The 14,522-nt window shown below is 36.7% G+C and overlaps 1 protein-coding gene across 3 annotated transcripts in view; it reads right to left on the bottom strand.

Annotated features, from left to right (window-relative positions):
* Window positions 1-14,522, bottom strand: part of SLC35D2 (solute carrier family 35 member D2) — a 649,758-nt gene that overhangs the window by 72,596 nt on the left and 562,640 nt on the right. For all 3 annotated transcript variants that reach the window (XM_044059523.1, XM_044059521.1, XR_006363184.1), the window contains one exon: window positions 13,003-13,085. In XM_044059523.1, coding sequence (XP_043915458.1) covers window positions 13,003-13,085 — 83 coding nt within the window. The remainder of the gene's footprint in view (window positions 1-13,002; window positions 13,086-14,522) is intronic.

The following is a 14,522-nucleotide window of genomic DNA, read 5'->3' as shown; positions in this document are numbered from 1 at the left end:
TCCCTCAATATAACACATTGCTTCATGCAACCAGTTCTCACCCACGCCACATCATCAGTAATATTCCTAAATCTCAGTTTTTGCGCATGAAACGCATATGTTCTTCACAAGAACAACATCAAGTTTGTAGACAAGATTTGGCTAATAGGCTTGTCAACCGTGGGTATACAAAGCATCACATCTCTAATACCATTGACCAGACCAACCATGTGACACGCTCAAACCTATTACAATACAAACATTTGAAACAAGATGACAATTCTAATTCTGTCCAACCAATCAGGCTTGTAACCACCTATGGAAATAACACATCCAGATTCAGGGAAATTATCAATAGACACTGGGACATACTAAAATCTCATGAATTTCTTAATGAGATTTTACCAGAGCAATGTGCTTTCTCATATCGCAGGGGACGCACTATACACTCTCGCCTTACTCATTATAAGAGGTACACGCCTGAGATTACTGTCCAAACCACCTTATTTGGTGATCCTTTGGTGGATTGTTTTCCTTGTGGTCATTGTAGTGCCTGTCAACATATCTCAAAAACCAAGGAATTCTCTAGTAAAAACACATCAAAAGTTTATAATATTACCATCTTTGGTAATTGTAGCTCAGATTGGGTCATTTATTTGGCCACCTGTACCTGTTCTGCTTTTTATGTGGGTCAGACATCTAGGCCAGTTAAACTAAGAATCAGTGAACATTTTAGTGCGATCAGAAATAAACGGGTGTCTAATGCCCTATACAAACATATTACTAATCACCCCACTGCTGTTTTCAAATTTGTGATTATTGACAAGATTCAAATGCATAGGAATTTTAAAGTAGGTTGGCACACGAAGCTCAATAATATGGAAAACATGTTGATAACCCAATTAGGAGCATTGTTCAAACCTGGGCTTAACGAAATAGAATAACATGTTTACAATTATTTAGTTTGTGTGAATTTACTTAGCTTTTTACAATTTACATGTATTTTGATTGGCATTATGACTCCAACAATATTGTATAGAGGTGAGTTATCCCATTAACAATAATAATAAGATATACTCTTTATCCTAACGTATAATTATGTGGATTATGCCAATCAATCTTTCTTTATAATATTGTATTTTGTTCCATTTATATTTATAATTATTATTTTGTTGTTCTTTTTTGCTTTAACATTTACATGTAGTAACTACCAGAAGATTTTCCATCATTATTTAATTTTTAAATGGAATTATCATTGTATACTTATTTCTGCAATGTTTCTTTAAATTTTTACTATTTAAGACCAGGATGTTGGGAGCTACATAATTTTCTGTTATGATTCTTTAGCAGTGAAGAAGGCTTTGTATAGCCGAAACCGGTCTGCTTGTTGTGAGACATTTATATGGCTTTTACTTTTTGAAGTAATTAAATATTTGTCCTGCTAAACCATTGTGCTGGTCCACATTTTTGTCTTACCCTTCGTTTTGGTTTGGACCGAGCACTTTGTCCCTCGTGCGTGCCTTTGGGCTGTTCCGTTTGATGCCTTGCCTCTTTGCCAAGGCCAAGGCATACTGGGCACGCCTCCTTCTGCCTACTGGGGCAGGCTCAGGTTGTTCCTCCTCCGAGTCACGCTGTGCCTGTGCAGGCCTTGGCAATGGTGGGGGGCTGTTTGGCCCTGTCCCATGCTATTCCTGCTGCAGCTGTTTTCACAGGATCATATTGTGCAGCATGGCACATACCATGACAATTTGGGTACATGTAGTTGGCGAGTACTGCAAGGCTCCACCAGATGTGTCCAGGTACCGGAACCGTGACTTGAGCATTCCAAACACATGCTCAATAATGTTTCTTGTTTGTGTGTGTGCCTCATTATGGAGTTCTTGTTCGGGTGTGTGTGCATTTCTGATGGGTGTCATCAGCCACGGCTCCAGTGCGTATCCAGCATCCCCCACTAGGTGACCATCAGGGATGTCCCCATTGGCAAATCTCTGGTACAGCTGCGTCAGATGCCAGATGTGGGAATCGTGATAGCTTCCAGGGCAGCCAGCACACACATTCATTATTATACCCTGGGCATCGCACATGACCTGGCAGTTGATGGAGGGAAGACCTTGCGGTTGATGTAGACCCTACCATGCTCACCGGGTGGTGCTTTGATGTGTATGTGCGTGCAGTCTATTGCACCCACTACCTCAGGGTATTCTGCTATTTGGTGGAAAAGACGCATATTGCTGGCCAATGCCTCACGGGAACTGGGAAAATATACGTGTTCACCGACATGTGCTGACATGGCGTCCAGGAACTGGTGCAGTACCTTAGATGCTGATGCATGTGAAACCCCCATCATATCACCAGTTGGTCTCTGGAAGGTACCTGTAGCTAGTAATCGTAGGCCAACACATACCTTGGTATCCACTGGGATGAGTTCCCCTCTGTTGGTTCTGTGTGTGAGGCGTGGCCGGCACAGCTCAACAATTTGCTGCAGGAGGTCTCTGTCCACTCTTTAGCGCTCCACTATCTCCAGCTCATGTAGCCCCTGGTAGGTTACCCTGGGTCTGTACGCTCTTCTCCGTCTCCTCACTGTGGGTTGCTCAGCAGCATTCACAACATCAGCACCCTCAGCATCTTGCACATGTTGGTTTATGATAGCAATAGCAGCCCCTAACATTTTGTCTGACTTAAGCTTTTTAAGTTTTCACTCTTTGTATACTGCAGTGTTGCAGAGTTCTTGGGAAAAAAACAGGGTAGACTGCTGTTTGCAGAGTTTAAAGTGCTGGGCTGGGCTGGGCTAGTCTACTGCCTGTGTAATTGGTTGATTCTTATATATTTCACCTGGCAGCTCTGCCAGTTCTCCTTGGTTAACTTCCTACTACTTCTTTTCCTGGCAACTGCAAAACGAAAGCGCTTACCTTTCTTGATTATTCATTTTGTTTGTGTGTCATTTTAAATTCTGGAAACTGTGTTTCTTTATTGGAAGTAAAAAGGATTTATCTTCAGCCAGTTTGTGTATTTTGTGGTTTGTTTATTCGGTTTTACCAGTGCTCTTATTGTCTTACTTCTTTTCCTTCCTTTTCCCTTTCCAGGGCAGCGCCGCGCAAACAAGCGCAAACACGTGCACACGGGTGCACACGCTGGGTGCCCGTTTGCAAGAAATTTCAGATATATCCACGGCGTACGCCTTTGGTTTCTTGTTTTCAGCTAGGACACCTGTAGACATGCCTCTTGCAATCCTGAGCAACTCAGGGCAAACACAAGCCACTGTGCTCCAATAAGCTTACAGTCTTTCAGACATACCCCCTCATGATGTCACCTATCTTCTACTCTACTACTCCCGTACTCCTACACTTACACTCTAGGAACATGGCTCACATGTTGGAGACAATTGGGACTCACTATCCTTATCCTCATTTGCATAGGATTGCCTACTAATACTTGGTTACATCTCTCACACTGAGCTTTCCCCCCTTAGCAACCACTACTCAGTGGCCATGTTGTTTTCAGCCTGCCATTCACCTGCATGGCAGAACAAGCTTTTTTGTGAAAATGCCCATTTTTGGCTATTTTTCAATTTTTTTCATTTTATTTAAAGCGCCGCACGTTTGTGCGGTGCTGCGCTACGCTTAAACATCGGCGATCTGGGAAAAAAATGGATTTTAAGGATTTACAACATTTGCAAATGCCAATGGCCTTATATTTGGCCATTGGCATGCTTCCTCAACTAGAAGCATCCTTTATTTGGAGCTGTCATAGCTCCGTTTAGCTATTTGCAGAACGGTACTCCCTTACCAACGGAGTACATTTCTGCAAATAACATTACTCTTACACGGACAGGTTAGTGTTTCCTGGATCGCAAATTTACCTCATTTGCACAGCTTTCAGCAGCAAATGAGGTAATTTGCATACCATAACACTGTCCGTGCAAGAGTAGCTTTAGAAGCTCTCATGCATGCCCCTGCCGGCTATTGCTAGATCGCTCGGCAGACATACTGGCTGTCTGCCATCTTACACTACTCTTAGACTCCGTGCAAGCCTTCATAAATCTGGCCCAGTGTTAAATATTACAACAATCAGGGAAGTTCTGCAAAACTGTGAATAGTTGACAAGTTTGGTTACTGACAGTACGATTGACCATGCTGTCAGTAACCAGTATGGTTGATAACACTATTGGTAACCATTTCTCTTAACTATCCACAGTTTTGCAGAACACCCCTGATTTTCCTCATATTTTTTGCCATATCCCTTATTAAAACTTCATACACACATTCTTAAAAAGTGAAAGGCAAACTGAGACATTGTTATCCCTGTCTACCTACTGAACTGTACTGATGTACTCCAAGCATGTGGCCGTACAGGTCTTACACATGTGCAGTACCTCACTGAGAAGTAGAGAAAGCGGAGGAACACTAAAGCACTGTTATAGAATGAAATTATTGAAAAATGGTACACGATTTCGTTCATAAATAATTTCATTGTACTATAGCAATAATCCACTCCTTGGTGTGAGTATCCCAGGATTTACCCACGGTAGGCTTTGTTTGATCACTCGGGCTTTGCCCTCATGATCAAACCACGCCAACTGTGGGTAAATTCTAGGATACACAACCAGTTATGAAATATTGTTTAAAAATCCAGTGTACATGCAGCAAAGCCGAAAAAGGATTTTTAACCCTAGTCTACCATTTTCACAATATAATATCCTTCTCTTAACTGGATTAAGTCTAGAAACACAAACAAATGTAAATAAATATTTTTAAAAGTTATTTTTCTAAATCTTTTGGAAACAAAAAAGTACCTCATATATAACATAACTTTCCTAAACAATAAGAATGCATCAGATAAAGTTTTTTATTATAAGATAAAACAAAAGCTTTCCACATATTCATAACATTTCCAATTCTCAAGAATAAATCTCCCCACTGCTTCTGTATTATACCATAACTTCCAAATTTTATACTTAACAAATTAAATACTACTTTAGAAAATATATTTCACCTTTCTTAACTATTTTATCAAAACACTTACACTTCTTATTCATATTTGGTCGAACTTTTCTCAAAAAATAACCAATTTCAATAACATTCCCTTATCCATCCTTTCTCTTTTGCTATTACTATTAAATCATCTGCATTAGACAAATAAGTAGGGATTTCTATTTCCTTATACATTTTCAAGATGCCTTACTTAACCTTTCTTGAAACATTAACCAAGACAGCATTCATCACAATCACAAACACAATTCTACTCAGAGGGCATCCTTGCTTAGCATCCTCTCTGTTTTAATTTCCTTGTTAAACCATCCATTTATTTCTATCTTCACAAAGGAATTGCTATACACCAATTTAATCAAGTTAATAGTTTATCCCTGTCTCATAACCTTCTAATATTGCAAACATTTTATCATGATCTATAGTATCATATGCTTTCTCTACATCACATATAGCCATTCTCCTTTAATCATCTTCATTAATGTCATTAACCACCTCTTTCAAAATTAATATATACTTAACACTTCTGCTCCAACATTTCTTGTCCAATACTATCATTAAAATTTCCCAACTTTCTCTGAATTACTCTCATAATTATTTTATCGGTATTATTCAATGTTGATGATTTCCATTTTTGATCTCCTCTCTAAAAATAAACATCATTATACCCCTCACAAATTCTTCTGCCTCTAATTCAATCTTCCAACCAATCATTCATAATCTCAACAATATACACCTTTTTGTTCATCCATCCCTTTATAATACTCATAGTCTATACAATCTGGTCCAAGAACACTCATCTTTTTAATACTTTTTAAAGTCTCATTATACTTCAGTAAGGGAATTCTTTTACCACATTCTTCCTGTTTTTTGTAACTTTCCAAAAAATATTTTCTTTTCTCTACCTTTGAGTATTGTAAATATACTTCTACAACACTCACAATCCCTCCCATATTAAGCACCACTTCCCCTTCTTCATTTCTGACTGAATCAAATTTATCATACTTTTTTTCCATAAAAAAAGGTTGTTTCAGCTTCACAATAATTGCACATTCTTTCCTCTTTTTATATAGCATATTCAGTTTTCATTGCTAATGTCTTTAATGATAATCCCCACAGAAAATCTCTGCATTCCACATTTCTTACATCATTCCAATCGTGTTTGCATGACTTTTACTTTTTCTCCTTCCAATTTTTCCCATGGAAAAACACATTTATTCATTACATATTATATTCTATATCACCTATCTTTATTTTCCATAACATATTTTTTCTTGATAAACTTTTTATTTTCCAATTCACGCCTTCCTTCCCTCTTTTAAATTTAATCATCATACAACATACTTTCTTGTACTTTCTTATTGTAATTATTAAAAACATATTTTCTTTTTTTAACCGTGTTAATACCTTGTATAAATTCAAGGAATCTGCATAAACAACTGGGTTTATCAAACCCAACCCTCCTTCTCTTTGTTTAACATATAACATACCTCTCTTTACTGGATTTAAGCTGGATCCCCATATAAATGAAAACACAATCGACATTATAGGTTCTAAGGTTGGTACTATGCTATCAGCCCTAGGGCCTATACAAGCCTAGCCATAACAATTCCCTGGCTATTTCCTCCCACACTATTTACTTTCCTGGACCCCTGTCTAGCAGGGCAACTGACATGATCCCCGGGGTCAATTTCCTTTCTCCCATGCAATCGTCAAGGTTCTTTTAGAAGAGGGCTAAAGAGGCACTCTGCTTGACATGTATGGGCAGTCTACTCCAGAGTCTGGGGAGTCTCTGGGTCAGGAACCTATCCCTCCAGCATGTATTGTTTATTGTGATGACAAGGTTTAGATCCCTGGAGCATGTGGCTCTGAGGGATTGGGATTTCTTTAAGTGTAGCATGTCCAACAGCTCTGGGTTTGACATGGCCTTGTATGTTAAGCAGAGATCGCCTCTGAGTAGACGATATGTGACAGAGTATAGCTGGAGTTTTTTAAAGGCGGTTAGCATAGGGCATCTGCTTTAGGCCTGCAATTCTTTTAGTGAGGTATTTCTGCAGCCTTTCCAGTTGTTGCAGATGTCTTGAGAGGTACATACCAAATGGGGCGTTGTATTCTATAATGGGTCTAATGAGGGATGAGTACAGTGGGACAATGACCTCCTTTTTTCTGGATGAAAAGCCCTTAGTGATGAGGTGTGCCACATAGAAGGATTTCCTGACTGTTGTGGCGATATGGTTATTGAAGGTGAGACCACTGTTCACCTGTGTCCCTAAGTCTCTTATCACACTTTCGGTGTTTAGTGTACTGCCACCTATGTGACAATTCATGGGTACATGTTTTTTCCCAAAGGGGATAACTATACTTTTCTTGGCATTGAGCTTGAGCCCATGGCTCTGGCATCAAGCATCTGTTTCTGTAAGGCCCTTTTGTAGAGTATCCACATCATTTGGGGATTCAATAATGGCTCCCAGTTTGCAGTCATCTGCGAACTTTGTTAGCCAGAGTCCCTTAGTGTTGGCCTGTACTTCAGAGAAGTAGATGCCAAACAAGAGCGGCCCCAGGATTGAACCCTGAGGTACTCCACTTGTCACTTGTCTGGAGCTGGATTTGGAGTCGGCTACTTTTACAGTGTGGGTTCTGTCAGTAAGCCTTTCATATTCTATAGGGATTGTGGTGGTCACTCTACCCTGGGCCAGTAATCAAGGAGCGTCAATCCTCACCACTGACAGTGGTGAGAGATGGCCACTAAGAACAGGAATGAACTTACACAGTATTTTAAATGCAGCTCTCTGCATCAAGTGCAATTTTCCCCAAAAGCATACAGCGAACCTGGGACTGGACTCTGTCTCTCCAGATACCAAACAAGACTAATTTTGGAGCACTGTGTCCTGGTTCCAAGCAGCTGACACACCCACACTTGGTATTTGATTTTCATGCACACACACACACACACACTCTTGGGAAAGGCTAGTACAGATTTACTAGCTGTACCCCTTCTACCCAGACTATAAGGTAACCTTACTGCCAACAGTCAATCACTGTCAGGCTCTTACAAGGGTATCCAATTACACTGAGTAAAATCAATAATAACATAAATGGTGTAGTGTAACCAAAACAGCCAGGCTTTTCAGAGTTGCCAAGGTGTCACTCTGAAGATTTGAAAAGTATTCTCTAAAAGACCACCCACAATGAAAGGTATAAAAATATTTAATAAATGATAAAATAGAAAACATGAAAGTACTAAATATCTAAGTACAACAAACATCAGAGTTTCCATCACAGAAGAAATAAAAAATAATGCAGTTGGACAGATTCAAACAGATGCAGAAAACACTAGTTAACTGATCTCACTGTATTTCCTGACTGTATAACGAATAACTGTTCTCTAGCTAACTTAATTAATACAGCAAGGCAAGATTAGATGCTGAGATGGTTACTTCCACAAAGCAAGGTGATGAACTTCTAACAGATTGAACAGAATAACTGGACTCAACTAACTCAACTGAACTGTGATAACTTGTCATAGAATTTTATATCAAATTCCAAAGAAAACAAAACAAGCTGCTGTGTGGGTTCCATCCTCTCAGTGCTGGTTATGGAATGACATCACATTTGATCACCTGACTCTGATACAATACACACTCACAGCTTTGCTAAAATCTGTTGCAGCATTTGAAAATTATAGAACTATTTCAAAAACTTCTATTCTTCCCTTCCATAAATCTTTGTTTAAACATAAACATTTAATCAGTTATAACAACACTGTTGATACATTTTAAACATAAGCATCTGTACAAGTCAGTGTGATATAGTCAATGACACAAAATTATTTACAAAACTCCAACTAACTATGCGGGCATATGTTACACATGCACTGCTCCACTCTCCCTGGCATAGATGGCAACATCTCACATCGTCACGGGGATCATAAACACACTTGCTAAATATGCAATTTTTCCTCAATAGCACAGCATTTATTAAATATACTTTTTTCTGTATGACAATTTATATGTTTTCCAGAACAAAAACATACATTCCTTACTTTTCATATTATATCTTCACATTGCTGCATTCTGTCTCCTTACCAAATTTTATACTCAATATTTCCCTCTCTTCCGCATTGAACAAGCAACTTAATATTTTCTGTTACCTACTATTCCTGTACCCTTCCTTTTATTTATATTTATACTCATTCCTATAGCACTCAAATATTAAGTTGCTTGACAGCTACTTCCAGTCAAGCTTAATTATTTGTTATTAAAACAGTATAATCCAGATAACAGAACATAATTGGTACTTTAATCCTCTCTACAGTAATTTACTCTGCTACTGCTAACGATGTATTAACCTTACTAACCACTGCAGTCATAACCAATGCAAATAAAACACTACTAGCTGGACAACTCTGTCTTATATTACTCTATTTCTCGACCTAACCATCCATTCGCTACAAGTTTTACTTTATTTTTTCATAAATTGAACTAAATACTTTTATCTTCTCACTTATATTCTTTCAATATGTCCCATAAAATGTTGTGCTGTATCCTGTCAAATGTCTTACTTAAACCACCTATCATGATTTTAACTTCTGTTTTTCTATTCATTATATCATCTGTAATTTCTCTTATTATCACTAACAACTCCTGGCTTCCTTTTCCCCTTTTCACAAATGTTTCTTCTAATATTTATTAATTTAGCCTCCAATCTCTTTTCTATTATCTTCATAAAAATCTTATAATCTGAATTATTTAAAACGAATGGTCTCCATTTTTTATATCCCCTTTTTCTCCTTTTTTACATACAAATTTCATAACTCCAACACATATTTCTTCTTGTCGAAAACATTCCTCTAACCATTCATTTAATATTTCCACAATGTATTTCCTCTACCAATATAACATGTCTTTATACATATAATAAAGAATGTCATCCAATTCTGTTGCTGATTTGATATTTATCATTTTAACAAATTATTCATTTCTTACAAATATTCATTGTCCTGTTTTCTTAATTTTTAACTTTCCATTTTTGTTTTCTTGTTTTATAAATGTCTTTTCCGCATATCCCTTTACTGCATTCACTATTTCTTGTTGACTTTTAACACAATCTACTCTCGTTTCATAATTCTGTTATTCTTTTATTCTTTGACTATTTTGTTTAAATAAGGTACCACCTCTACCTAGTCCCTTGTAAAAATATCTTTGTTTAAACAACTTTTCTAATCTTCTCTTGCTTTATCTAATATATTTCCCTTTCTCTCTTGAAAATTTCTTTCTCATTTCCTACTAAATCTCTAAAAAGCATGGTTGTTTACTATATTTCTTATATTTTTCTTTAAAACATTTCCACCAAGATGTCCACTTCTGTAAAATCCTCTCATACTTAATTGGTCTTTCTATAATTGCCTAACTCCTGCTGTTCCTTCCTTATCTAAATCTTTTTTATTTATTCTTTTAATACCTTTGCCTATTTTTAAATATCCCCTTTTTCTTGAATCTCTATCCATATTGCCAAATGATCTAAAAAAACTGTAACTCTAATACCGTCCTGTATAATTTTCACTTTCTAAAGCAATAAAATAATCTGTCTCAATTCTTAAATTATTCCTTTTGTAGATCCACTGTTTATTGTTTCATGCATATAACTTTCCAATTTTATTTCTGACATCATTTTCACATTACTACTCTCTTTTTTTCTTTTTCTTAAATCATAATTAAAATTGCCCACTAATATTAAATCCATATTCACTTTTACATAATCTAAGATTTTTTTAAATATCATCTCTCATTTTTCTTCATCACATATGCATAAACTGCTACAATTCTACAAATTACTTTTTCAAACTCACATCCACAACTGTTACTCTACCCAATATTACCAAAGAAACTTCTGAAATTTTGCATAATATTCCCATACCTGAGCATGCTTCCTTACCAATGTTCCAAGTAATCTGACCTCAACATAACATTTCCACTTATAATCTTTCCTTTTCTGTTACAATTTGTATATCTTCTATTACAACAATATCCACATCAAGTGTCATGCACCATTTCAATACATATAGTCTTCTTTTTATACTCTTTATACTGTTCACGTTTATTGCTGAAATTTTCAATTCTTCTTTTATTAATTTATTTCCCTTTTTAACCTTTGTTTTTACTTTCTTTCATGCCAAATTCTTTAAATTTCCTTTTAATTCCTTTTACTTTTTCCCAATATATTTTTATTTCCTTAACCACAGTCCAACTAATTTCTTCATCACTTGTTTCTATCATTACTTCATACCCTTCTTTTTCTTCTACACCTTTTACTGTCTCATTATTATCTATTGTGGTCTGCTCTTCTTGTTCTTTTCCTAGATTTCTATTTATTCTCCTTTCTCTATCTTTTGTTCATTATCATACTTTATGCCCAATTTCGTCTTATATACTTCTGTCTTCTCCTTATAATCCATCCATAAGTGACCTATTTTTTCACATTTAAAGTATTTCAAATTGTTAAAAGATCACTTTTTCAGCAAAAAAGTTTTTTGTTGCCCCCCATTTTACAGTACCTTTTTTTCCTTCTACATGAATAATAATTAGAGTGTGTACTATTCTTTAATTTTCCAATTTTAGTATAACACAACACTCTCAACCCCAGTCCATAAACTTTTACTATCATAATTTTTTGTAATGTCTACATCTTTACATACAGTCTTTGAATAGTCTTTTAGTGATTCTTTTTCTACCTCATTTCAAAACTGCACATAAAGTTTTTTTGTTTCTCTAATAAATGTTTGTAAAACTTACAGATTCCATGGTTTACGTTTTTTCTTTAGTTCGTATCGATCCAAAAATTTCTCCATGTACCTCCCTGCTTCAAATATAATACCACAAAAAGTATATTGATTAATATGAATGAATGTTCTTACCTCTTTCAGTGATACCCCCAATGGTGCTATTATATTATCCCAAAAATCATACCTGTCCATCTCTTTTTCTGCTTTACAGCTTATTCTTATTAAGTAGTTCCTTCTCTGTAATTCTGTCTTCTTGTCTTCGCTTTTATTTCCCTGTTTCACTGATTTTGCATAGGATTTCTTTTTCTGTCTTACTTCTTCCACTTCTTCTTGAATCCTTTCTATAATATCTCCCCACAAAATTGCCTTTTCACTTTCAGTCTCACTCTGGTTAATCAAATCCTGCAGAAAAACATCCCACAACCCTTCCAATTGGAGGGTTGTAACAGCAGATCTTTTTGCATCTCGCTCAATATCTTGAACAGCTGCCCCTGATAAATAATTTCAGAATCTTGTAAAAGTATGACCTCCTTCGCACTACTCAGGACATACATTTCTCCCTTCTTGCTACATACCAACACAAGATCGCATGCTTTCACCTCCTCCATCACTTTGTTTTGTGAAGGCTTGACTGCCTTTGACCCCACCATATCCTTCAACATCTCTTTTCCTGTATGCAGGTCTCCAGATTGCACACGCAAACACTGTAGATCTTCCAACACACTCATGTCCACCATACTCCTTTCTGCTTCTCCGAGCCATCACTGTGTCCAGACCAGAAGCAGTAAGTGCCACAACAACCAGTGTCCCCGCTCACACAGAGTAGGGGATACTCCCTGATGCCCTGGACAAATTCCACCACCTCTGGTCTCCCCTGAAAACAAGGCCACTAGCTAGTGGGACCAACCCTGTCAACAAATGATAAATAAAAACTAAATTTCTACAACATGAATGAGATTTCATTCCCTACTTGCAACAATCAGGATGTCATACTGCTCTCTGTATAAAATGATGACAGCTACATTTTAGCCATTGTTAAACCTACCCTACGCATTACTGGGGTGAAACAGACAAACTGGGTGGCATATTTACAGGTTTTCTTAACATGTGCAGTGATACAGATCTTACACACTAAAAGCATTGATTTTTTTGTTTCACCTTTTGGAATGAGAATTATTCTACAACATAACTAGTTTATTTTTTTAATTCTCATCCTGATGATTTGAGCATTTGACAGTAATTCTAGTTAGCACTTACCAGATATTCAACCCAGTGAAGTTCGACCAAGAAAAGATGTAATCACCTCCAAAAAACAATCCAACATAGGCAACTGATACATTCTAAGGAATGCAAATTAGAGAGTGCATTATAAAACAAAGAAATGCATAAAACTGTCACAATATCAGCTAGGCACAGCTTATTTGTCTTTAGTTAAGCTTTCATTTTTTTCATTTTGCTAATTTTTATCTATCTATCTACTATCTATCTATATATTTATTTCAGTTTGATAATTAGATAAGTGGGTTGGTCAACAGATCCCTTTCAGCCAAAACAACGGGCACTCTGGTGCCAGACACAAAGAGAATATTATACACAGACTAAAGAATACAGTTATACCTAGTGCAACAACAGCAATACACAGATAATACATCTGTATGTTATTTACAATTTTAAAACCAAGTAATATTACTATTTATAGTATGTACAATTAAATATGCAGTCAACCAGTGGTCATTTGCTTAAAGTACATCTTTCCAAGAAAGATGCAATTACGGAGTGAGCTGCAAGGGCTAGTCACTGCAAGGAAGAAGTGCATTTGGTGTCCTTAAAATAATTGTTCTAATTGTTTGTTTTTAAATAACTGAAGGGTCTCTTGCTGCCTCACTTCTGCAGGTAGCTGATTCCAAACAATTGGTTCTGGCCTATAGATAGCTCTTTCTCTGTTCCTGTGGAGGTTTTAAAATGAGGTCTAATGAAGGTAATGCTATCTTTGTGGCTCTCTCTAAGTGTGTAGTTAGGCTGTTTGTGTAATTTTGTTTCTGAGGAAGCAGTGTACCATTTTAACAGTTTGTAGATTTGGTAGCTTAGAAGAAATACTGCATTGTCATATACAGAGAGACAGTTACAATGCTGTAGATGTTGGCTGTAATGACTTTGGGATTCTGCATGAAAGGAAAATCTGCAGATTATGTTTATAGTACTTTGTATTTTACGTGTGTTTGAGCAAGAAGGTAATGTTACAACAGGGAGTTCATATTCAATTTCAGTGATAAGCACATTTTTAGTTAAGTGATTTATAAGCTGTATGTATGAATACAGTTCAGTCACCCACTTCAAAGCAGCATGCTGGTATCCCAGAATTACACACTGTCACTTGACTTGGGGAGCACAGTTGGTTTGCTACTGTGGAACTTGTTTTATTATAAATACATTGTTCAGTCTACTTGTTTCTCTGCATTTTTATCTAAACTAGTGAAATGTTACACTGAGATAAATAGAAAGACTTTGGATGGCACAGTTCAGATCTATGGAGATAGTAAAACAACTTTCAGCAGCTTCAGTCCCTATGCTAGTGTACTTTAAATGAGAACAGAGCAGACCTTACAGGTTTTTGACAAGCAACTGATTATCTTCTCCTAGAATGCCATTAGCCTATTAATTAGCCGATGGAGAATAAGCAAAGAAGTTGTCTCTTTAGAGTTAACATTTGCATTCACAGACGCACAGGCATCAGAAATACTCAATAACATCACAGTGGTCTTGTATGGTGGTGCACT

Source organism: Protopterus annectens, chromosome 17.part0 (genome assembly GCF_019279795.1).
Source record: "Protopterus annectens isolate FY-2018-M chromosome 17.part0, PAN1.0, whole genome shotgun sequence".
NCBI lineage: Eukaryota > Metazoa > Chordata > Ceratodontiformes > Protopteridae > Protopterus > Protopterus annectens.
Note: the sequence above shows the minus strand (reverse complement) of the source record. Positions and strands in the feature narration are given on the sequence as shown.